General features: G+C 51.9%; 2 protein-coding genes across 5 annotated transcripts; one reads left to right on the top strand and one right to left on the bottom strand.

Annotated features, from left to right (window-relative positions):
* Positions 1 to 1,368: 1,368 nt before the first annotated feature.
* On the top strand, positions 1,369 to 21,590 carry LOC129019800 (3-galactosyl-N-acetylglucosaminide 4-alpha-L-fucosyltransferase FUT3). Of its 4 annotated transcripts, XM_063658004.1 has the most exons (5): positions 1,369 to 1,407; positions 9,190 to 9,247; positions 11,637 to 11,769; positions 17,322 to 17,514; positions 19,084 to 21,590. In XM_063658004.1, exon 5 carries the CDS (start codon positions 19,096 to 19,098, stop codon positions 20,212 to 20,214), a length of 1,119 nt encoding a protein of 372 aa, XP_063514074.1. In that variant the 5' UTR covers positions 1,369 to 1,407; positions 9,190 to 9,247; positions 11,637 to 11,769; positions 17,322 to 17,514; positions 19,084 to 19,095; the 3' UTR covers positions 20,215 to 21,590. The 4 variants fall into 4 exon arrangements, with proteins under 4 accessions (XP_063514074.1, XP_054319083.2, XP_054319082.2 ...); XM_054463108.2 differs by lacking the exon at positions 11,637 to 11,769; XM_054463107.2 differs by lacking the exons at positions 1,369 to 1,407; positions 9,190 to 9,247 and having other exon boundaries at positions 11,380 to 11,769.
* Positions 2,801 to 4,477, bottom strand: LOC129019801 (3-galactosyl-N-acetylglucosaminide 4-alpha-L-fucosyltransferase FUT3). Its single transcript, XM_054463109.2, has one exon. The coding sequence runs from the start codon at positions 4,399 to 4,401 to the stop codon at positions 3,286 to 3,288; it is 1,116 nt and encodes a 371-aa protein (XP_054319084.2). The 5' UTR covers positions 4,402 to 4,477; the 3' UTR covers positions 2,801 to 3,285.
* Positions 21,591 to 24,563: the final 2,973 nt, after the last annotated feature.

The following is a 24,563-nucleotide window of genomic DNA, read 5'->3' as shown; positions in this document are numbered from 1 at the left end:
GAGTCCAAAAAGAGAGTTAGCAAAGGGTGGTGGGATTATCATTAGTTCTTATAGGGTTGGGATAGGCGGTGGAGTTAGGAGGAATTTTTTGCAGGCAGGGGGTGGATCTTACGAAGTACATTCTCATGGGCAGGGAGAATATTACAAAGTACCTTCTTAAGGGCAGGGGGAGGATATTACAAAGTACCTTCTCAAGGGTAGGGAGGGTGTATTGTCACACAGTCAATTGATCAATTAGGGTGAGGCAGGAACCAACCACAATGGTGAGATGTCATCAGTTAAGACAGGAACTGGCTATTTTCACTTCTTTTTTTTTTTTTTTTTTTTGAGACGGAGTCTTGCTCTTTCGCCCAGGCCGGACTGCGGTGGCACTATCTCAGCTCACTGCAAGCTCCGCCTCCCAGGTTCACGCCATTCTCCTGCCTCAGCCTCCTGAGTAGCTGGGACTACAGGCTTCCGCCACCGCGCCCAGCTAATTTTTTGTATTTTTAGTAGAGACAGGGTTTCACCGTATTAGCCAGGATGGTCTCGATCTCCTGACCTTGTGATCCACCCACCTCGGCCTCCCAAAGTGCTGGGATTACAGGCATGAGCCACCACGCCCAGCCTATTTTCACTTCTTTTGTGGAAAAATACTGGCCCTCTTGAGCAGGGGCTGGAATATTGGTGGGGGTGGAGGCATTGGCTATTTCTTTTGCTGTCCTGTCGACATAGGCATTTCCTTTTGCAATAAGATGAGTAGGTTTCTGGTGTCTTTTACAATGAATGACTCCAGCCTCGGCTGGCAGGAGAGCAGCCTTAAGGAGGGCCTTTATTAGGGAGGCAGTGATCATGGAAGAGCCTTGTGTGGTAAGGAAGCCTCTTTCAGCCCAGAGGGCAGCATGGTTATGGAGGATGTGGAAAGCATATTGGAGTCAGTGCAAATGTTAATGTGCATTCCGTTAGCAAGAGAGAGCGCATGAGTTAAAGCAAGTAGTTCAGCTTGTTGGGAAGTGGTGGAGGGAGGAAGTGCAGCAGCTTCGATAATAAAGGTGTGGGACACGACATCATGTCCAGCTTTAGCTGGTGAAAATTGATTGGGTTTAGAAGCACTGCCATCGATAAACCAAGTGTGGCCTGGGTTTGGAATTGGAAGAATAGAAATCTGAGGAAAGGGGGAAGATGCTATGTGTATTAGGGAAACACAGTCCTATGGTTCAGGACTTGTGTTGGGTGTTAAGTGAGAAGCTGGGTTGAAATCGGGCCCATGGGCAATAGTTACTATTGGAGTTACCCAACCAATAGTTACCCAACCATGCCCAGGAAGGAAAGGAGTTACTGCTTTGTAGAAGGGGTTGGGGTTTGAGAGATCATCTGGACATGATCGGCAGGGAGAGCACATGTGTTTTCATGAAGAATTATGCTGAGGTAGGTAACGGATCAGGAAGAAATTTGGGCTTTGGAGGGGGATACGCAATATCCCTTTAAGAATAGATGTTGGAGGAGCAGGAGGGTGTCCTGTTGGGAAGATTTGTAGGAGGGGCTATAAAGTAGAAGGTCGTGAAAATATTGAATAAGGTGAGAAGCAGAGGGGTGGAAGGAAAGTAAATCATGAGAAAGAGCTTGGCTGAAGTAATGAGGGCTGTCCCTGAAGCCTTGCAGCAGCACAGCCCAGGTAAGCCGCTGGGACTGATGGGTGTCAGGGTCAGTCCAGGTAAAAGCAAAGAGAGGCTGGGACGAGGGGTGCAGGGGAATGGTGAAAAAAGCATCTTTAAGATCAAGAATGGAATAGTGAGTTGTGGAGGAAGGTATTGAGGACAAAAGAGTATACGGGTTGGTCCTCACAGGGCGGCTAGGAAAAACAATTTGGTTGATAAGGTGCAGATCCTGAACTAACCCATAAGACTTGACTGGCTTTTGGACAGGTAAAATGGGGGAATTGTAAGGAGAGTTTACAGGCTTTAGAAGCCCATGCTGTAGCAGGCGAGTGATAACAGGCTTTAGTTCCCTTAAAGCCTGTTGTGGGATGGGATACTGGCATTGAGCGGGGTAAGCGTGATTAGGTTTTAATGGGATAGTAATGGGCGTGTGATCGGCTGCCGGGAGGGAGTAGAGGTGTCCCATACCTGTGGATGAAGGTGGGAGGGATACAAGAGGAAGACACGAAGGAGGCTTTGGTTTGGGAAGAAGGGCGGCAATGAGATGTGGCTATAGTCCAGGAATGGTCAGGGAAGCAGACAATTTGGTTAAAATGTCTTGGCCTAATAACAGAACTGGGCAGGTGGGGATAACCAAGAAAGGGTGCATAAAAGAATGTTATCCAAGTTGGCACCAGAGTGGGGGAGTTTTAAGGGGTTTTGAAGCTTGGCTGTCAATGCCCACAAGAGTTATGGGGGCAAAGGAAACAGGCCCTTGAAAGAAAGGTAATGTGGGCCGGGTGCGGTGGCTCACGCCTGTAATCCCAGCACTTTGGGAGGCCGAGGTGGACAGATCACCTGAGGTCAGGAGTTCAAGACTAGCCTGGCCAACAAGGTGAAACCCCATCCTCCTACCTAAGCCTCCCAAAGTGCTGGGATTACAGGCATGAGCCACCACGCCTGTCCACCATTGGCATTTTGTAGAGAGCAGCAATTTCCCTCAACCCCAGAATATTTGGAATGTTCCAGAAGTCCTCATTTACAGTGGATCCAACCTGCACCCTAGAAGTGGTGGTCCTGGGCTTGAACTTGGACCTGTCTGAACTCTGAGCTCTTAACCCCTGAGGTGAGAACCTGGGGTGAGCTCTTAACCCATGGGGCCAACCCCTCTAGAGTGAGGAGACACGTCATCATTTTTCCTTGCAGTATTATATCTGGAAACGGTGCCATGATTATCTCTCTGCACCCCTCACAGGCGGGTAACAACATCACAAACAAATCAGCCAGAACCATCACTCCTGGGTGGGGCCCCAAGTAAGCTAGTTCCCCAGGGCCCAGGGCCCTCCAGGGTGAGGTCCCCAGCAGGTGAGGCTCCTAGTAGGTGAGATTCAGTGTGGCAAGGTCTCTGGGAGCAGGTCCCAGCAGGTAAAGTCCCCGACAGCCGAGATCCTCAGTAGGTGCAGCCTCTAGCAGCCAAGGTCCCCAGCAGGTGAGGTCCCCAGCAGACGAGGTCCCCAGCAGGCAAGGCTTCTGGAGGGGAGGCTCCTGGCAGCCGCGAAGCCCAGGGTGTGAGGTCCCAGATAAGTGAGAGGGCTGGCCACAAAGGACTCCAGCAGGTGAGGCCCCAGGAAGATGAGGTTCCTGGCAGCCCAAGCCCCACACCAGCCTCTCAGGTGAACCAAGCCGCTATGCTGCGCACCGTCTGGTACCTGGATTCCTGCTGCAGTTTCCAGCAGGCCTTGCAGAAATCCAGTGCCCAGCTGAAGGAGCGAGGCTGCAGCGTCTCCCGCCAGCGAAAGTAGCTCAGGTAGCGGGCATGGTCCTTGTCCAGCTCCTGCAGGTACCGGGCCAGGTCCTTGGGGCTCTGGAAGTCGTCCACGTGGATGAAGGGGTCGGGCGGCAGGAACCTCTCGTAGTTGCTTCTGCTGGGGCCCAGCACCACGGGCACGGCCCAGGCCTCCAGGGCGTTCCTCCACAGCTTCTCGGTGATGTAGTTGGGGTGCAAGGAGTTCTCGAAGGCCAGGTAGAACTTGTACCGGGACAGGGTCTCCATCATGGTCCCCTTGGGCAGGGGCTTGTGGGAGCGTCCGTACACGTCCACCTTGAGATGGGCCTGCAGGCTCTGGTAGTAGCGCACCCTGGCGGAGTTTGGCTTCCAGTTGGACACCGCCCAGGCCACCAGCTCGGTCTTGGCCGAGAGGTTGAGCGGTGGGTGGGCAGGCTGGCCGGACCACGGCTCCAACCAGCCGTAGGGCGTGAAGATGGAGTCGCTGCGGTAGGACATGGTGAGATTGAAGTATCCGTCCAGGGCTTCCAGGTGCTGGCAGTTAGGGGGTGGCTCCAAGCTGAACCAGATCCAGCGCTGCCCCTGCGGCCTCGGGGAAGGTGGGAGGCGTGACTTAGGGTTGGACATGATATCCCAGTGGTGCACGATGACTGCGTCTGCCTGTGGGTACACCTTGCGGTCGGCAGTGATGTGGCAGTCGGCTGTGCCAGGCGCCATCTCTGAGCAGCGGGACAGAGCCACAGGGATGTGGAAAGGCCATGTCCATAGCAGGATCAGGAGGGTGTGGCGGGTGGGAGTGGTGTCCTGTCGGGAGGACCCACCGGGAGCCCCAGTGACAGGTTCCACTGCCATGAGCCCTGGCCTAGGGGATCCAGTGGCATCGTCTCGGGACACACGCAGGTAGGAGAAGAAACACACAGCCACCAGCAGCTGAAATAGCAGCGCGGCCAGACAGCGGCGCCACGGCCATTGTGTCTTGGCTGCGCCCAGGGGATCCATGGGTCAGAGTATCTGGGAAGAGAGGAGAGAGGAGTGAGGGTCATTGATGACAATCTCCTGCTTACCAAAGCTCCGGGCCATGAGTCCTGAGAGCAGCTGCTATTATTCCTATTTCACAGATGAGGAAACAGACCAAGTGACTCACAGCAAAAATCAGCACAACTGGTGTTTGAACAAAGGGACCTTGGCCCAGAGTCCACTTCCTTCTACCTATTAGACAAGACCTTTCCTGGAATCCCCAGAGTCTTCCCCAGTCTACTGAAATACAAATGCCCTGGAGGCAGGGGAGAAGGCATAGCCGGTCATCATTGCTTCCCATGTCCCCGAGGCAAGGCTTGAATCCACGACTCAGCCAGAGAAAGGTACAATGGGATTGGGTTTTGCAGGTAATATATGAGCTGACTGGCCGAGCACAGTGGCTCACACCTGTAGTCACAGCACTTTGGGAGGCCGAGGTGAGCAGATCACCTGAGGTCAGGAATTTGAGACCAGCCTGGCCAACATGGTGAAACCCCATTTCTACTAAAAATACAAAAATTAGGTGGGTGTGGTGGCGCACACCTGTAGTCCCAGCTACTTGGGAGGCTGAGGCACGAGAATCACTTGAACCTGGGAGGCGGAGGTTGCAGTGAGGCAAGATGACACCACTGCATTCCAGCCTGGGCGACAGAGGGAGATTGTGTCTCAAAAATAAATAAATAAATAATAGCCGGGTTTGGTGGCTCACGCCTGTAATCCCAGCACTTTGGGAGGCTGAGGCGGGTGGATCACTTGAGGTCAGGAGTTCGAGACCAGTCTGGCCAACATGGTGAAACCCTGTTTCTACCAAAAATACAAAAATAAGCCGAGTGTAGTGGCTCATGCCTGTAATCCCAGCTGCTCAGGAGGCTGAGGCATGAGAATCACTTGAACCTGGGAGGGAGAGGTTGCAGTAAGCCGAGATCATGCCACTGCCCTCCAGCCTGGGTGACAGGGCAAGATTCCATCTCGAAAATAAATAAATAATTTTTTAAAAAAGACCAGCCTGGGCAACATGGCAAAATCCCAACTCTACTAAAAATACAAAAATTTGCCGGGCAAGGTGGCATGTGCCTGTAGTCCCAGCTACTTGAAAGGATTGCTTGAGTCTGGAAGTTCAAGGCTGCAGCAAGCTGTGATCACGCCACTTAACCCCAGCCTGGGTGATAGAGCAAGACCTTGTCTTAAAAAAATAAAAGGCCGGGCGCGGTGGCTCACACCTGTAACCCCAGCACTTTGGGAGGCCAAGGTGGGCAGATCACGAGGTCAGGAGATCGAGACCATCCTAGCTAACATGGTAAAACCCTGTCTCTACTAAAAACACAAAAAATTAGCTGAGCATGGTGGCAGGCGCCTGCAGTCCCAGCTACTGGGGAGGCTAAGGCAGGAGAATCACTTGAACCCGGGAGGTGGAGGTTGCAGTGAGCCAAGATGGCGCCATTGCACTCCCGCCTGGGTGACAGAGTGAGACTCCGTCTCAAAAAAAAAAAAAAAAAAAAGATAATGTGGATGGGTAGCTCCCGTATGGATTAAACAGGGGATGGACTTACCCTCTACTGTGAGTGTTACCCGAAGCTCGGCGTCCGTGATGGTCCAGGGGCCTTCCGAGGCAACCAGGCAGCATCAGCCTTCAGCCGCTAAGCCGAGAAGATCTGAAAAGGAGTCAGTCAGAGAGCCTTGGGCCAGAGTTCCAGGGGCTCTGGGAGTGGCTGCTGGGTGAGTTGGACTGTCCGATTTCCAGTGGGGTCCTGCACAGATGGCACACAGCTTAGGAGGAATCCCTGGCTGCGGGCATTCCTTGGCCCAGTGGCCAGATTTCCAGCACTTGAAGCAAGATCCTGGGGCAGGAGGTCCTGGAGGAATGGCTGGCAGATGCGGTTTAGGCGTTTTGAAGTTGTCGTGTGCTGGAGATGTGGCTGGGGTTTCTCTCTCAGTGGAGGCAAGTAATTACAACTCAGAAATACGTTGCCACTTGGCTGTCTCTTTTTTATTATTGTACACCTTGAAGGTGAGGTTAATTAAGTCCTGTTGTGGAGTTTGAGGGCCGGAATCTAATTTTTGGAGCTTTTTCTAATGTCAGGAGTGGATTGGGTGATAAACTGCATATTGAGAATAAGACGGTCTTCTGGTCCCTCTGGGTCTAGGGTGCTAAAAGCATCTAAGGGTTGTTGCCAAACGGGCCATGAACTGGGCTGGGTTTTTATATTTGATGGAAAAGAGCCTAAATGCTAACTGATTTGGGAGAGGTCAGCTAAAGAAAAAGGAGCATTAACCTTGCCTATGCCTTCAGCTCCAGCCATCTCTCTAAGAGGAAATTGTTGGGCAGGTGGGGGAGGACTAGTCACGGAACGAAACTGTAAGCCGGACCAGGTGTGAGGAGGGGAGGTGATAGAAGGATTGATTATAGGGTGGGGGAGCGGAGGCTGAGGAAGAATTGGGACCTGGCTCAGCCTGGCGAGGAGCAGCCTGGGGAGGAGGGGAGAGGTCAGATGGGTTCGTAGAAAAGGAGGATTCAGAGGACTCAGAGCTTGGGGTGGAGACTGAAGGAACAGACAGTAGAGAAAGAAGAAAGATTTGGGACGAGTCACTTTGGGAGCAGAGACTAGGGAGGGACTAGTGTGTAAAAGAATGCCTGGACGCGGCCGGGTGCGGTGGCTCACGCCTGTAATCCCAGCACTTTGGGAGGCCAAGCCGGGCGGATCACAAGGTCAGGAGATTGAGACCATCCTGACTAACACGGTGAAACCCCGTCTCTACTAAAAATATAAAAAAATTAGCTGGGCATGGCGGCATGCGCCTGTAGTCCCAGCTACGTGGGAGGCTGAGGCAGGAGGATGGCGTGAACCCGGGAGGCGGAGCTTGCAGTGAGACGAGATTGCGCCACTGCACTCCAGCCTGGGCGACACAGCGAGACTCCATCTCAAAAAAAAAAAAAAAAAAAAGAATGCCTGGATGTCAGGCACCTCGGACCATTTGCCCATGTTTCGACAAAAATCATCCAGGTCTTGTAAGATGGAGAAATCAAAAGTGCCATTTTCTGGCCATTTGGAACCGTTGTGGAGTTTGTATTGGGGCCTAGCAGTATTGCAGAATAAGGCAGTTAGGTTTTTAGGTCAGGTGTGAGTTGCAGAGGTTTTAAGTTCTTGAGAACACAGGCTAAGGGAGAAGGGGGGAATAGAGGGCGGAAGGTTGTCCATAGAAAGGTAGAGACACGGAGAAGTGGGGCTGTGGGGGTTGAGCGGCCAAAGCAGGCATCCCCGCAACTGACTTGCCCCCAATGGAATGTGGGTGAATGATCAGGGCAGGTGTCCCTGCAGTGATTAAACACCAAGGGAAGACCGTCTTCCCAAGTCCGTGACCGGAGCTGGAGTTTTGGGTTCACAGATAAAATGTGTCTCCTTTGTCTCTACTAGAGAGGAAAAAGAACTGGAATTGGAAGGACAGGGAGATTGAAGCGTGGCGAGAGAGGCTGGAGAAGAGAGTGAAAAGACTGCTTACCCGATTTGAAATTGGTGAGATGTTCCTTGGGCTGGTTGGTCTGAGGACCTGAGGTTGCAGGTGGATCTCCTCACGGAGTGAGGGTGAGGACAGGGGACCGGTCTCCCAAAGGAGTCCTCCTGTCCTGGGTCTTTGGCACCAAATGTCACCCTCACCCATGTGAAGAGAGTCCACCAAACAGGCTTTGTGTGAGCAGTAAAGCTTTTTAATCACCTGGGTGCAGGCGGGCTGAGTCCAAAAAGAGAGTTAGCAAAGGGTGGTGGGATTATCATTAGTTCTTATAGGGTTGGGATAGGCGGTAGAGTTAGGAGCGATTTTTTGCAGGCAGGTGGTGGATCTTACAAAGTACATTCTCAAGGGCGGGAAGAATATTACAAAGTATCTTCTTAAGGGCTGCGGGGGAAGAATATTACAGAGTACCTTCTTAAGGGGGGAGGTGGGCGGGGAGGGCGGGGGGTGGCGGTGGTGGTGGTGGGGGCTGGGGAGGATATTACAAAGTACCTTCTCAAGGGTGAGGAGGGTATATTGTACAAAGTATGTTCACAAGGGCGGGGGAATATCACAAAGTACATTATTGCAAGGGGGGGTGGTGTATTGTCACAAAGTCAATTGATCAGTTAGGGTGAGGCAGGAACAAATCACAATGGTGGAATGTCATCAGTTAAGGCAGGAACTGGCTATTTTCACTTTTTTTCTGGATCTTCAGTTGCTTCAGGCCATCTGGATGTACACGTGCAGGTCACGGGGGATATGATGGCTTAGCTTGGGCTCAGAGGCCTGAAGAATTGTTCCCTTGCAAAAGTCATGTATTGTCTGACTCACCCACTTGCTCCCTGCAGTCTCCCTGGGTCTGGTATACAATAGGTGCACAAGCAATGTTTGTTGATTGACTGACTGAATGGGTGGGATGGTTAAAATTCTGCTCACTTCCCTCCCTTTACCATCTCCCGAGAAACCCATGGGGCCCCTGTGAGACCCACTTTGAGAATCAAAGCTTTAGACCAGCCTTTTCACACTATGGACGGACCAGCTATGCACCCAAAGCCAGGTAGCCTTCAGGCTACAGGTGGAGCCTGGGTCATGTCCTGGGCCTCCAAATTCCTGCACCCTTATCCAGTCTTACGGGCAAGATTAGGCACCCCGGAAATTGGCTTCCAGATAATATCCCTGCTGCAGGGGAGAACACCCTAGGTCACCTGGTGACAGGTGTGTGTTGCAATGTACACGTACTTGTTCCTCCTCTTCTCTGTTCCCACCTCCTCCCCGCCCTAGGAAAGCTGCCATGGCCTCCTGGTGAGCTGTCCTCATCCACTGCTCACTTCCTCTCCAGGTAAGTTATCCTGTTCTACCTTTTCCCCCCACCCAGAATGCCTGGGAGACCTCCCAGGAAAGGCCTCCTGGCTCCGTCCCTCCTCCCCTCGGCCCCCATCCTGTGGGCCCTGATTCATGATGTGGCTGGACTTGCACAAAATCCCGGTGGAGAGTCACCAAACTGTCCATGACCTGGAATGTGGCCAGCACCCCCTAGTCACAGGCAGGGGTCTTTCTGGGTGTGGTATGCACCACCCTTGGGGAGGGCATGGAAGGTTCTGGGTGATTTGTCAAACCGGGAGGAAAGAGTGACACTTATCTCTCTCCCTGGCAGAGCTCTGGAGTGGAGTCCCCTCTGCACCCCAACCCCATCAACAGCCTCCCCCCACTCATCTTTTCTGGCCTCGGATTCTGTCTGGCCCTGCCCTGCCCGGGCTGGACTTAAGATGCATTTTTTTTTTTCTTTTTCTTTGAGACAGAATCTTGCTCTGTTGCCCAGGCTGGAGTGCAGTGATGCAATCATGGCTCACTGCAGCCTCAAACTCCTGGGCTCGAGTGATCCTCCTGCCTCCGGCTCTGGAGTAGCTGGGACTACAGGTGTGTGCCACCTCACTTGGATAATTCTTAATTTTTTTTCTTTTCTTTTTTTTTTTTTTTTTTTTGTAGAGATGAGGTCTCACTATGTTGCTCAGGCTGGACTTTTTTTTTTTTTTTTTTGAGACAGAGTCTTGCTCTGTCGCCCAGGCTAGGGTACAGTGGCATGATCTCAGCTCATTGCAACCTCTGCCTCCTTCGTTCAAGCGATTCTCGTGCCTCAGCCTCCTGAGTAGCTGGGATTAAGGTGCCTGCCACCACACCTGGCCAGTTTTTGTATTTTTAGTAGAGACAGGATTTCACCATGTTGCCAAGGGTGGTCTCAAACTCCTGACCTCAGGTGACCTGCCCGCCTCAGCCTCCCCAAGAGATCTGCCCACCTCACCCTCTGAAACTACTGGGATTACAGACATGAGCCACCACACCCAGCTATTTTTTTGTTTTTTGCTTCCTGATCTTTGTGATGTCTCAGCAGAGTAGCATTTTTTAATATTTTTCTAGGAAAAAATATCTTGCGTTCAACTGGGGTGGGATCTCAGTCCTAATCGCTGTCTCACGTGTCTGTGTGAAGAGACCACCAAACAGGCTTTGTGTGAGCAACAAGGTTGTTTATTTCACCTGGGTGCAGGCGGGCTGAGTCCGAAAAAGGAGTCATTATCATTGTTCTTATAGGTTTTGGGATAGGCGGTGGAGTTAGGAGCAATGTTTTGGGGGCAGGCAGTGGATCTCACAAAGTACATTCTCAAGGGTGGGGAGAATTACAAAGAACCTTCTTAAGGGTGGGGGAGATTACATTGATCAGTTAAGGTGGGGCAGAAACAAATCACAATGGTGGAATGTCATCAGTTCAGGCTATTTTCACTTCTTTTGTGGATCTTCAGTTGCTTCAGGCCATCTGGATATATACTGCAGGTCACTGGGGATATGATGGCTTAGCTTGGGCTCAGAGGCCTGACATTCCTGTCTTCTTATATTAATAAGAAAAATAAAACAAAATAGTGGTAAAGTGTTGGGGTGGCGAAAATTTTTGGGGGTGATATGGAGAGATAATGGGCAATGTTTCTCAGGGCTGCTTCAAGCGGGATTAGGGGTGGCATGGGAACCTAGAGTGGGAGAGATTAAGCTGAAGGAAGATTTTGGGGTAAGGGGTGATATTGTGGGGTTGTTAGAAGGAGAGTTTGTCATATAGAATTATTGGTGATGGCCTGGATGTGGTTTTGTATGAACTGAGAAACTAAACAAAAGACACAAGGTCCAAATAAGAGAAGGAGAAAAACAGGGATTAAATGACTAAGAGTCCAGGTGCGGTGGCTCATGCCTGTAATCCCAGCACTTTGGGAGGCTGAGGTGGGTGGATCACGAGGTCAGGAGATCGAGACCATCCTGGCCAACACGGTGAAACCCCGTCTCTACTAAAAATACAAAAAATTAGGCAGGCATGGTGGCAGGCGCCTGTAGTCCCAGCTACTTGGGAGGCTGAGGCAGGAGAATGGCGTGAACCCAGGAGGCGGAGCTTGCAGTGAGCCGAGATCGCGCCACTGCACTCCAGCCTGGGCGACAGAGCGAGACTCTGTCTCAAAAAAAAAAAAAAAAAAACTAAGAATTGGGAGTACCCAGGACATCAAATTCCAGAGTGTCCAAGGGGGTTCTGTGTAATTATTTGCATGGTTGGTGAGTTTTTGGGAAAAGACCATTCGTCCGTTCTACCTTTCCTGAAGATTGAGGATGGTAAGAGGTATGAAGGTTCCACTGAATACCAAGAGCCCGAGAAACTGCTTGGGTGACTTGACTCATAAAGGCCATTCCATTATCAGACTCTATAGAGGTGGGAAGGCCAAACTGAGGAATGATGTCTGACAGAAGGGAAGAAGTGACCGCGGTGGCCTTCTCAGATCCTGTGGGAAAGGCCTCTACCCATCCAGTGAAAGTGTCTACCCAGACCAAGAGGTATTTTAGTTTCCTGACTTGAGGCATGTGAGTAAAGTCAATTTGCCAGTCCTGGGTGGGGGCAAATCCCCGAGCTTGATGTGTAGGGAAGGGAGGGGGCCTGAACAATCCCTGAGGAGTAGTAGAATAGCAGATGGAACACTGAGAAGTGATTTCCTTAAGGATGGATTTCCACGATGGAAAGGAAATTAGAGGGCCAGGTGCGGTGGCTCACGCCTGTAATCCTAGCACTTTGGGAGGCTGAGGCGGGCAGATCACGAGGTCAGGAGATCAAGACCATCCTGGCTAACACAGTGAAACCCTATCTCTACTAAAAATTCAAAAAATTAGCCAGGCGTGATGGCAGGCATCTGTAGTCCCAGCTTCTGGGGAGGCTGAGGCGGGAGAATGGTGTGAACCCAAGAGGCGGAGCTTGCAGTGAGCTGAGATCACGCCACTGCACTCCAGCCTGGGCAACAGAGCAAGACTCTGTCTCAAAAAAAAAAAAAAAAGAAAGAAAGGAAATGAGAGGTTCTAAGAGGTGGGCTAGCAACTTGTAACCTAAGTGGAAGAGGTTATGAAATGACAATAGAATAGAATGGGCCTGTGAGGCTGGAAGGAGATATTTTCCTTGGTCCAAGAACCATTTGCCTTGTGTGGGAAGAGATTGATAGGTGGAAGTTTTAGTGGGAGAGTAGGTGGGAGTGACTGATGAGAAGGAGAAAAACTGGCCGTGAGGAACAGAAGTTGGAATGCTAGCTGCTTTTTTAGCTACCTTATCAGCATAAGCATTGCCCTGAGTGATGGGATCTGATGCCTTTTGGTGGCTCTTGCAGAGAATGACCACTTCCTTTGGAAGTAAAGTGGCCTAGAGAAGAGTTTTTATTAAAGAGGCATTAATGATGGAGGACCCTTGTGTAGTGAGGAAACCTCTTTCTGCCCATATAACGGCAAGGTGGTGCAGGATATGGAAGGCATATTTAGAGTCAGTATAAATATTGACACATAGTCCCTTTTGCAAAAGTGAGGGCTTGAGTTAAGGCAATGAGTTTGGCTTGCTGAGAGGTAGTGGAGGGGGGCAGAGTGGTAGCCTCAATGATAGATGTGGAAGATACTATAGCATAGACTGCCTTTGTTGGTAAGTGATGATTAGGCCTGGTGGAACTGCCATCAATAAACCAAGTGTTACCAGGGTGAGGAACACGAAAGAAGGAAATACAAGGAAATGGAGTGAATGTCAGGTGGATCAGAGAGATACAGTCATGTGGGTGGAGGCCAGCCTAAAACAGTAAGGTCAAGTTGTTTGGACAGAAAGGCTACAGGGCGCGGTCCCGGCTCTTGTGTAAGAATTTGGCCACACAGCCCTCTACTTTGGCTATGTGTAATGAAAAGGGTTAGGATGAGTTAGGGAGAGCCAGCATAGGGGCAGCTTCCAGGGCTGTTTTTAAGGAACGGAAAGAAGAGTGGCGAAAGGATTTAGGATCTATGGGGTCAGCTAGGTTTCCTTTTGTGAGTTTACATAATGGTTTAGTCAGGATGGTAAAACTAGGTATCCAAAGGCAGAAGTACCTAACCATGCCTAGGAAGGAAAGGAGTTGTTGTTTTGTAGAAGGGGTTCAGGTTTGGGAGATTAGCCAGACACGATCAGCAGGGAGAGCAGCTGTGTTTTCATGACGAATTATGCCGAGATAGGTAACAGATGAGGAAGAAATTTGGGCTTGACTGAAGTAACAGGGGCTGTCCGCGAAGCCTTGCGGCAGTACAGCCCAGGTAATTTGCTGAGCCTGATGGGTGTCAGGGTCAGTCCAAGTGAAAGCAAAGAGAGGCTCCAATAAAGGGTGCAAAGGAATAGTAAAGAAAGCATGTTTGAGATCCAGAACAGAATAATGGGTTTTGGAGAGGTTGTGGAGGGAGGTATTGACGATAGGAGAGTATATGGCTTTGGCACCACGGGGTGAACAGGCAAGACAATTTGGTTGATAAAGCGCAGATCCTGAACTAACCTGTAAGACTTGTCCGGTTTTGGACAGGTAAAATGGGGGAATTGTAACGAGAGTTTATAGGCTTTAAAAGGCCATGCTGTAACAGGCGAGTGATAACAGGCTTTAATCCTTTTAAAGCATGCTGTGGGATGGGATATTGGCGTTGAGCCGGGTCAGGGTGATTAGGTTTTAATGGGGTAGTAATGGGCGTGTGATCGGTTGCCAGGGAGAGAGTAGAGGTGTCCTATACTTGTGGGTTAAGGTCCAGGGATACAAGAGGAGGATGTGAAGGAGGCTTTGAACTGGGGAAAAAGGCAGCAATGGGGTGTGGCTGTAGCCTAGAAATGGTCAGGGAAGCAGATAATTTAGTTAAAATGTCTCAGCCTAATAAGGGAACTGGGCAGGTGTGGATAACTAAAAAGGAGTGCATAAAAGAATATTGTCCAAGTTGGCACCAGAGTTGGGGAGTTTTAAGAGGTTTAGAAGCCTGGCCGTCAATACCCACAACAGTTATGGAGGCAAGGGAAACAGGCCCTTGAAAAGAAGGTAATGTGGAGTTGGTAGCCTCCGTATTGACTAAGAAGGGGACAGACTTACCCTCCGCTGTAAGAGTTACCCAAAGCGTCTGTGATGGTCCTGTAGGCTTCCAAGGTGATCAGGCAGTGTCAGTCTTCAGCCACTAAGCCGAGAAGATCTGGGAAGGAGTCAGTCAGAGAGCCTTGGGCCAGAGTTCCAGAGGCTCTGAGAGTGGCTGCCAGGTGAGTTGAACAGTCTGATTTTCACTGGGGTCCCGCACAGATGGGACATGGCTTAGGAGGAATCCCGGGCTGCGGGCATTCCTTGGCCTGGTGGCCAGATTTCTGACACTTGTAGCAATCTCCTGGGGAGGAGGTTCTGGAGCAACCCCTGGCAGCTGCAGTTCAGGTGTTTGGAGTTCTTGTGTGCTGGAGATGTGGCTGGGGTTTATCTCACGGTGGAGGCAAGGAATTGCAACTCAGAAATACATTGCTACTTGGCTGCCTCTACTCTATTATTGTACACCTTGAAGGCGAGGTTAATTAAGTCCTGTTGTAGGGTATGAGGGCTGGAACTTAATTTTTGGAGCTTTATTTAATGTCAGGAGCAGATTGAGCAATAAAATAAAATGCATATTGAGAATAAGATGGCCTTCTGACCTTTCAGGGTCTAGGGCTGTAAAGCATCTCAGGGTTGCTGCCAAATGGGCCACGAACTGGACTGGGTTTTATATTTGATGAAAAAGAGCCTAAACGCTAACTGATCTGGGAGAGGTCAGATAAAGAAAAAGGAGCATTAACCTTGACTATGCCTTTAGCTCCAGCCACCTCTCTAAGAGGAAACTGCTGGGCAGGTGGAGGAGGGCTAGTCGCAGAACAAAACTGTAAGCCGGACCAGGTGTGAGGAGGGGAGGTAATAAAAGGATTATAGGGTGGGGGAGCAGAGGCTGAGGAAGAATTGGGACTTAGCTCGGCCTGGTGAGGAGCAGCCTGAGGAGGAGGTGAGAGGTCAGATGGGTCTGTAGAAAAGGAAGATTCAAGACTCAGCAACGCTTGGGGTTGGAACTGAGGGGACAGGCAGGAGGGAAAGAAAGAAGATTTGGGACGAATTGCATTGGGAACAGAGACTAGGGAGGGACCGATGTGTAAAAGAATGCCTGAACGTCAGGCACCTCAGACCATTTGCCCATTTTACAACAAGAATTATTTAGATCTTGTAGGATGGAAAAATCGAAAGTGCCATTTTTCGGCTATTTGGAGCCACTGTCTGGTTTGTACTGGGGTCAAGCAACATTGCAGAAGAAAATAAGACATTTAGGTTTTAGGTCAGGCGAGAGTTGAAGAGGTTTTAAGTTCTTGAGAACACAGGCTAAGGGAGAAGAAGGAGGAATGGAGGGTGCAAGGTTGCCCATAGTGAAGCAGGCAAGTTTAAAGAGAAGGGTAGAGACACGGAGAGAAGGGGTGGGGGGTGCTTGCCCCCCAGGAAAGTGGAGAAGAGATGGGAGGTGCTTGCCCCTCAGGAAAATGGAAATGGGTGGGGGGTGCTTGCCCCCCAGGAAAGTGGAGAAGGGGTAGAGACACGGAGAGAAGGGGTGAGGTGAGCAGCCCTGGGCTGCAACGTGGGTGAGCAGCCAAAGCAGGCATCCCTGTGGAGATCAGACCCCAGTGGAATGTGGGTGAATAATCAGGCAGTCGTCCCCACAGTGATTAAACACCAAGGGAAGGCTGCCTTCCCAAGTCCATGACCGGCGCCGGAGTTTTGGGTTCACGGATAAAATGTGTCTCCTTTGTCTCTACCAGAAAATGAAAGGAATTGAAATTAAGAGAAGGGAGAGATTGAAGGGTGGTGCCAAGATTGAAAGGAGAAAGAGGTTGAGGGATAGTGAGAGAGGTTGGAGAAGAGAGTAAAAGAGGCCACTTACCTGATTTAAAATCAGTGAGATGTTCCTTGGGCTGGTTGGTCTGAAAACCTGAGGTTTTAGGTAGATCTCTTCACGGAGTGAAGGTGAGGACAGGGGACTGGTCTCCCGAAGGAGTCCTGCTGACCCGGGTCTTCGACACCAAACGTCTCATGCGTCTGTGTGAAGAGACCACCAAGGAGGCTTTGTGTGAGCAACAAGGCTGTTTATTTCTCCTGGGTGCAGGCGGGCTGAGTCCAAAAAGAGAGTCAGCAAAGGGTGGTGGGATTATCGTTGGTTCTTATAGGTTTTGGGATAGGCGGTGGAGTTAGGAGCAATGTTCTGTGGGCAGGGTGTGGATCTCACAAAGTACATTCTCAAGGGTGTGGAGAATTACAAAGAACCTTCTTTTTTTTTTTTTTTTTTTTTGAGACAGAGTCTTGCTCTGTCGCCTGGGCTGCAGTGGCTCTTTCTTGGCTCACTGCAAGCTCCGCCTCCTGGGTTCAAGCCATTCTCCTGCCTCAGCCTCCCGAGTAGCTGGGACCACAGGCGCCTGCCACCACACCCAGCTAATTTTTTTTTGTATTTTTAGTAGAGACGGGGTTTCACCGTGTTAGCCAGGATGGTCTCAATCTTCTGACCTCGTGATCCGCCCGCCTCGGCCTCCCAAAGAGCTAGGATTACAGGCTTGACCACCGTGCCCGGCCTGCAAAGAACCTTCTTAAGGGTGGGAGAGATTACAAAGTACATTGATCAGTTAGGGTGGGGCAGAAACAAATCACAATGGTGGAATGTCATTAGCTAAGGCTATTTTCACTTCTTTTGTGGATCTTCAGTTGCTTCAGGCCATCTGGACGTATATATGAGCAGGTCATAGGGGATACGATGGCTTAGCTTGGGATCAGAGGCCTGAAAATCGCCCCCACCAATCACCCGTTTCCCCCAGTCTACCCTCCTGAAGGTCACTGACAAAGGCTTCATTGTCTCCTAGGAGAGGCTGCCATATATCCAGAGCTGACGTAATTCCATCTTAATATCAATTACATTATAAAAATTTACCTTGTGCCTGAAGCCCTAGAGGCCAACGGTGCAAAGCAGTAATTGGTCAAAGTTCAACCTCCCTCCCACTCTGGGCTCAGACTGTCCCCTGAGGGCCTGTATTTTGAGTCTCTTTCCAGAACCTTGGCGTGAACTTGGGTCTTGGCATCCGGATCCCTTTTCATCACACCCAGGTGACCTGCAGGGAACTCCGCTCCACACTGCAAGGTTTACACCTGTTCGGTCCAACAGAGAAAGCAGGCAACCACTGTGTCATTTGAAAACAGTTTCATCGGGATATAATTCGCAAACCATACAGCGAATCCATTTAAGGTGTGTAAGTCAAAAGTTTTTCGTGTATTACCTTATTTTTATTTTATTTTATTTATTTATTTATTTATTTAGAGACAGAGTCTCGCTGTGTCCCCCAGGCTGGAATGCAGTGGCACTATCTCGGCTCACTGCAAGCTCCGCCTCCCGGGTTCACACCATTCTCCTGCCTCAGCCTCCCCAGTAGTAGCTGGGACTACAGGCGCCCACCATCACGCTTGGCTAATTTTTTGTATTTTTAGTAGAGATGGGGTTTTACCATGTTACCCAGGATGGTCTCTATCTCCTGACCTTGTGATCTGCCCACCTCGGCCTCTCAAAGTGCTGGGATTACAGGTGTGAGCCACCGCGCCCGGCCTTTTATTTTATTTTTTTAAGACAAGGTCTTGCTCTATCACCCAGGCTGGGGTTAAGCGGCGTGATCACAGCTTGCTGCAGCCTTGAACTTCCAGACTCAAGCAATCCTTCCAAGTAGCTGGGACTACAGGTGCATGTCACCTTGCCCGGCAAATTTTTGTATTTTTAGTAGAGTTGGGATTTTGCCATGTTGCCCAGGCTGGACATTTTTTTAAAAATTATTTATTTATTTATTTTCGAGATGGAATCTTGCCCTGTCACCCAGGCTGGAGTACAGTGGCACGATCTCGGCTTACTGCAACCTCCGCCTCCCAGGTTCAAGTGATTCTCATGCCTCAGCCTCCTGAGCAGCTGGGATTACAGGCATGAGCCACTACACTCGGCTTATTTTTGTATTTTTGGTAGAAACAGGATTTCACCATGTTGGCCAGACTGGTCTCGAACTCCTGACCTCGAGTGATCCACCCGCCTCAGCTTCCCAAAATGCTGGGATTACAGGCGTGAGCCACCAAACCCGGCTATTATTTATTTATTTATTTTTGAGACACAATCTCCCTCTGTCGCCCAGGCTGGAATGCAGTGGTGTCATCTTGCCTCACTGCAACCTCCGCCTCCCAGGTTCAAGTGATTCTCGTGCCTCAGCCTCCCAAGTAGCTGGGACTACAGGTGTGCGCCACCACACCCACCTAATTTTTGTATTTTTAGTAGAAATGGGGTTTCACCATGTTGGCCAGGCTGGTCTTAAATTCCTGACCTCAGGTGATCTGCTCACCTCGGCCTCCCAAAGTGCTGTGACTACAGGTGTGAGCCACTGTGCTCGGCCAGTCAGCTCATATATTACCTGCAAAACCCAATCCCACTGTACCTTTCTCTGGCTGAGTCGTGGATTCAAGCCTTGCCTCGGGGACATGGGAAGCAATGATGACCGGCTATGCCTTCTCCCCTGCCTCCAGGGCATTTGTATTTCAGTAGACTGGGGAAGACTCTGGGGATTCCAGGAAAGGTCTTGTCTAATAGGTAGAAGGAAGTGGACTCTGGGCCAAGGTCCCTTTGTTCAAACACCAGTTGTGCTGATTTTTGCTGTGAGTCACTTGGTCTGTTTCCTCATCTGTGAAATAGGAATAATAGCAGCTGCTCTCAGGACTCATGGCCCGGAGCTTTGGTAAGCAGGAGATTGTCATCAATGACCCTCACTCCTCTCTCCTCTCTTCCCAGATACTCTGACCCATGGATCCCCTGGGCGCAGCCAAGACACAATGGCCGTGGCGCCGCTGTCTGGCCGCGCTGCTATTTCAGCTGCTGGTGGCTGTGTGTTTCTTCTCCTACCTGCGTGTGTCCCGAGACGATGCCACTGGATCCCCTAGGCCAGGGCTCATGGCAGTGGAACCTGTCACTGGGGCTCCTGGTGGGTCCTCCCGACAGGACACCACTCCCACCCGCCACACCCTCCTGATCCTGCTATGGACATGGCCTTTCCACATCCCTGTGGCTCTGTCCCGCTGCTCAGAGATGGCGCCTGGCACAGCCGACTGCCACATCACTGCCGACCGCAAGGTGTACCCACAGGCAGACGCGGTCATCGTGCACCACTGGGATATCATGTCCAACCCTAAGTCACGCCTCCCACCTTCCCCGAGGCCGCAGGGGCAGCGCTGGATCTGGTTCAGCTTGGAGCCACCCCCTAACTGCCAGCACCTGGAAGCCCTGGACGGATACTTCAATCTCACCATGTCCTACCGCAGCGACTCCGACATCTTCACGCCCTACGGCTGGTTGGAGCCGTGGTCCGGCCAGCCTGCCCACCCACCGCTCAACCTCTCGGCCAAGACCGAGCTGGTGGCCTGGGCGGTGTCCAACTGGAAGCCAGACTCCGCCAGGGTGCACTACTACCAGAGCCTGCAGGCCCATCTCAAGGTGGACGTGTACGGACGCTCCCACAAGCCCCTGCCCAAGGGGACCATGATGGAGACCCTGTCCCGGTACAAGTTCTATCTGGCCTTCGAGAACTCCTTGCACCCCGACTACATCACCGAGAAGCTGTGGAGGAACGCCCTGGAGGCCTGGGCCGTGCCCGTGGTGCTGGGCCCCAGCAGAAGCAACTATGAGAGGTTCCTGCCGCCCGACGCCTTCATCCACGTGGACGACTTCCAGAGCCCCAAGGACCTGGCCCGGTACCTGCAGGAGCTGGACAAGGACCACGCCCGCTACCTGAGCTACTTTCGCTGGCGGGAGACGCTGCGGCCTCGCTCCTTCAGCTGGGCACTGGATTTCTGCAAGGCCTGCTGGAAACTGCAGCAGGAATCCAGGTACCAGACGGTGCGCAGCATAGCGGCTTGGTTCACCTGAGAGGCTGGTGTGGGGCCTGGGCTGCTAGGAACCTCATCTTCCTGGGGCCTCACCTGCTGGAGTCCTTTGTGGCCCGCCCTCTCACTTACTTGGGACCTCACACGCTCGGCTTCGCGGCTGCCAGGAGCCTCCCCCCTCCAGAAGCCTTGCCTGCTGGGGACCTCGCCTGCTGGGGACCTTGGCTGCTGGAGGCTGCACCTACTTGGGACCTCGGCTGTCGGGGACTTTACCTGCTGGGACCTGCTCCCAGAGACCTTGCCACACTGAATCTCACCTGCTAGGAGCCTCACCTGCTGGGGACCTCACCCTGGAGAGCCCTGGGCCCTGGGGAACTGGCTTACTTGGGGCCCCACCCAGGAGTGATAGTTCTGGCTGATTTGTTTGTGATGTTGTTAGCCGCCTGTGAGGGGTGCAGAGGGATAATCATGGTACCGTTTTCCGATGTAATACTGCAAGGAAAAATGATGATGTGTCTCCTCACTCTAGAGGGGTTGGCCCCATGGGTTAAGAGCTCACCCCAGGTTCTCACCTCAGGGGTTAAGAGCTCAGAGTTCAGACAGGTCCAAGTTCAAGCCCAGGACCACCACTTCTAGGGTGCAGGTGGGATCCACTGTAAATGAGGACTTCTGGAACATTCCAAATATTCTGGGGTTGAGGGAAATTGCTGCTCTCTACAAAATGCCAAGGGTGGACAGGTGCGGTGGCTCAAGCCTGTAATCCCAGCACTTTGGGAGGCTGAGGTAGGAGGATTGATTGAGGCCAAGAGTTAAAGACCAGCCTGGTCAATATAGCAAGACCACATCTCTAAATGAAAAATAATAGGCCGGCCGGGCGTGGTGGCTCACGCCTGTAATCCCAGCACTTTGGGAGGCCGAGGCAGGTGGATCACAAGGTCAGGAGATCGAGACCATCCTGGCTAACACGGTGAAACCCTGTCTCTACTAAAAATACAAAAAATTAGCCAGGTGTCACGGCGGGTGCCTGTGGTCCCAGCTGCTCCAGAGGCTGAGGCAGGAGGATGGCATGAACCCAGGAGGTGGAGCTTGCAGTGAGCTGAGATGGCACCACTGCACTCCGGTCTGGGTGACAGAGCAAGACTCCATCTCAAAAATAATAATAATAATAAGCCGGGTGCAGTGGGTTATGCCTGTAATCTCAGCACTTTAGGAAGTCGAGGAGGGCAGATCACCTGAGGTCAGGAGTTGGAGACCAGCCTGGCCAACATGGTGAAACCCTGTCTCTACTAAAAATACAAAAATTAGCCGGGCATGGTGACATGCGCCTATAATCCCAGCTACTTGGGAGGCTGAGGCATGAGAATCGCTTGAACCCAGGAGGTGGAGGTTGCAGTGAGCCAAGATTGCACCACTGCATTCTAGCCTGGGTGACAGAGCAAGACTCCGTCTCAAAAAAAAATAAAATAAAATAAAAGGAAATTATAAAATAAAATAAAGTAAAATAAAATTGCCAGGGGAGACCAAGACGTGGGTGGTGGTGACTCCCCGGTGCTCTCTGAGCCTCAGTTTCCCCGTCTGTACAGTGGGCATGCAGAGGTGCCTCTGATGCCTCCCCCAGGCCCAGGTAGGACGGTGGAGGGGCATAGGGTGGGGAGGGTGTGGGGGGACTGGAGAGTCTCTACCAAACCCCCTGGTGACCCCGGGCCTGATCCAGCCTCACTGGGCCCATCACTCACCTGCCACCCACACCACACACCTGGGCCCCTCTCCCCACCAGCTGGCTGCAAGCCAGGGGTCCCGGGAGGGGGACGGGGCCCTCGGGAGGCCAGGCCAGGGCTTCCTAACAGGCTGGGGCAGGCCCAGTCCCCAGGGGGTAAGAGGTGTGGGGACAGGCTGCTGTGTCCCCTGACGCCCCTGGAGCCCCCGTGGTCTCCGCCTCTCCCTGAGCTGATGTCAGAGTGAACAGCTCCCTTTCCCAACTTCTCTTTCTCTCCCTCTGGAATTTCCTCTGAGGCTTAGAGGGACGTGGAAACCCTCCCTGGGTCCCACGAGGGCAGAGGCCCAGCCACCTGGTCAATGTTGGGGGGCTCTGGCCTGCCCCCTCTGGAACCCCAGCACTGCCCTCAAACCCCCATTGCCTCCCTGTATGCCCCGGATCTCACGTGTGGTTCATGGCGCGCCCAGCCCAGCCCGTGGGGGCTTCTCCCTCCTCCTGAGCAGCAGCTGCCCTTGGCTCCCAGCCCTGGGCCCCAGAGAGAGAAAAATTTCCAGCAGGCTGACAGCTCCATCACCCACCCAGCCCTGGCCAGGGAAGGCACTGGAGGGTCCAATGAGGGCCAAGACCCCAACAAGGTGCACAGATGGCCTAACTGCCCCTGCAAACCCCAAGCATGTCCTAGCTTGCCCTGAGCCTGAGGGAAGAGGTCCTCATGATCCCCTACTCTGGGATCTGGGCTCAGCTCTTTGGCAGGGAGGTCCCACCTGGCACCGGCATGGTGAGCCCTGCTCAGAGAGGGCCAGGAAACCTCTCAAGTCACACAGCAATTTCAGGATGAGCACACGTTCTCTCTGACACCATCCCTGAGGTCAGCCCAAGGTCCTCCAGCCTCCTTTTGCCCAGCGATCACATCTATGGAATGACTAGAGCCCTACTGTCACTAGAGACCTACCTTTGGATTTTGAATCCTTAAGAAACAACCCAGCTGGGGGCCAGGCGTGGTGGCTCATGCCTGTAATCCCAACACTTTGGGAGGCCGAAGCGGGCGGATCACAAGGTCAGGAGATTGAGACCATCCTGGCTAACATGTCTCTACTAAAAATACAAAAAAAAAAAAAAAAAAAAAAAAATTAGCTGGGCGTGATGGCGGACGCCTGTAGTCCCAGCTACTTGGGGCAGGAGAATGGCGTGAACCCAGGAGGCGGAGCTTGCTGTGAGCTGAGATCATGCCACTGCACTCCAGCCTGGGCCACAGAGCGAGACTCCGTCTCAAAAAAAAAAAAAAGAAAGAACCCAGCTGGGCACAGTGGCTCATGCCTGGCCTGTAATCCCAGTACTTTAGGAGGCTGAGGCAGACAGATCACCTGAAGTCAGGAGTTCAAGATCAGCCTGGCTAACACGGCGAAAACCCAGCTCTACTAAAAAAATACAAAAGTTACCTAGTGCCGTGTCACGTGCCTATAGTCCCAGCTACTCGGGAGGCTGGGGCATGAGAATCGCTTGAGCCTGGGAGGCATAGGTTGCAGTAAACTGAGACTGTGCCACTGCACTCCAGCTTGAGTGACAGAGCGAGATTCCATCTCAAAAAAAAAAAAAAAAAAAGAGAGAGATAGGGGTATCTCTGTTTTCCCTAGGCTGGTCTCAGACTCCTGGGCTCAAGCGATCTTCCTGCTTCTCCTTCCCAAACTGTTGGGATTACAGGTGTGAGTCACTGTGCATGGCCTCAGAAGTCTTTTTTTTTTTTTTTTTTTTTTTTTGAGATAGGGTCTCAGTCTCTTGCCCAGACTGGAGTGCAGTGGTACAACCTCAGCTCACTGCAACCTCTGCCTCCCAGGCTCAAGTGATTCTCAGCCTCCCAAGTAGCTGAGATTACAGGTACCCACCACTACGGCCCGGCTAATTTTTATATTTTTAGTAGAGACCGGGTTTCACCATGTTGGCCAGGCTGGTCTTGAACTCATGACCTCAAATGATCCACTTGCCTTGGCCTCCCAAAGTGCTGGGATTACTGGCGTGAGCCACTGAGCCCAGCCAGAAGTCATTTTTTTTTTTTTGAGACAGAGTCTCGCTCTGTCGCCCAGGCTGGAGTGCAGTGGCTCAATCTCGGCTCACTGCAAGCTCCGCCTCCTGGGTTCACGCCATTCTCCTGCCTCAGCCTCCCGAGTAGCTGGGACTACAGGTGCCCACCACCACGCCCGGCTAATTTTTTTGTATTTTTAGTAGAGATGGAGTTTCACCGTGTTAGCCAGGATGGATGGTCTTGATCTCCTGACCTCGTGATCCGCCCGCCTCAGCCTCCCAAAGTGCTGGGATTACAGGCGTGAGTCACTGCGCCCGGCCCCCAGAAATCGTTTTTTTAATAAGTCACAGTCAACCTCACCAGTCAAGGAATGAGACGTGAGTGGAATTAGGTTGCCACTTCTGGAGCTCTGGGAGACCCCAACCCCCTGGCCCATCCCTACCTCCCAGAACCTCACTGGTCTGGGCGTGGCTGGGCACTGAGATAGTGGAACTCAGGCAGCGTGACGCAGCCTCCCAGAAATGATTTCTAGAACAGGGCAGTTGTGATACTTGGAGGCTGGGCTTTGAGCTCGGTCACCTTTGCACCCAGCTCGGGAGTGAGAGAGTTTAAGGTCATCCTCTCTCAAAACCAGTATTCCAGATCATTTCTCTCC

Source organism: Pongo pygmaeus, chromosome 20 (assembly GCF_028885625.2).
Source record: "Pongo pygmaeus isolate AG05252 chromosome 20, NHGRI_mPonPyg2-v2.0_pri, whole genome shotgun sequence".
In the NCBI taxonomy this organism is placed as follows: domain Eukaryota; kingdom Metazoa; phylum Chordata; class Mammalia; order Primates; family Hominidae; genus Pongo; species Pongo pygmaeus.
This window is presented reverse-complemented; position numbering and strand designations above follow the sequence as displayed.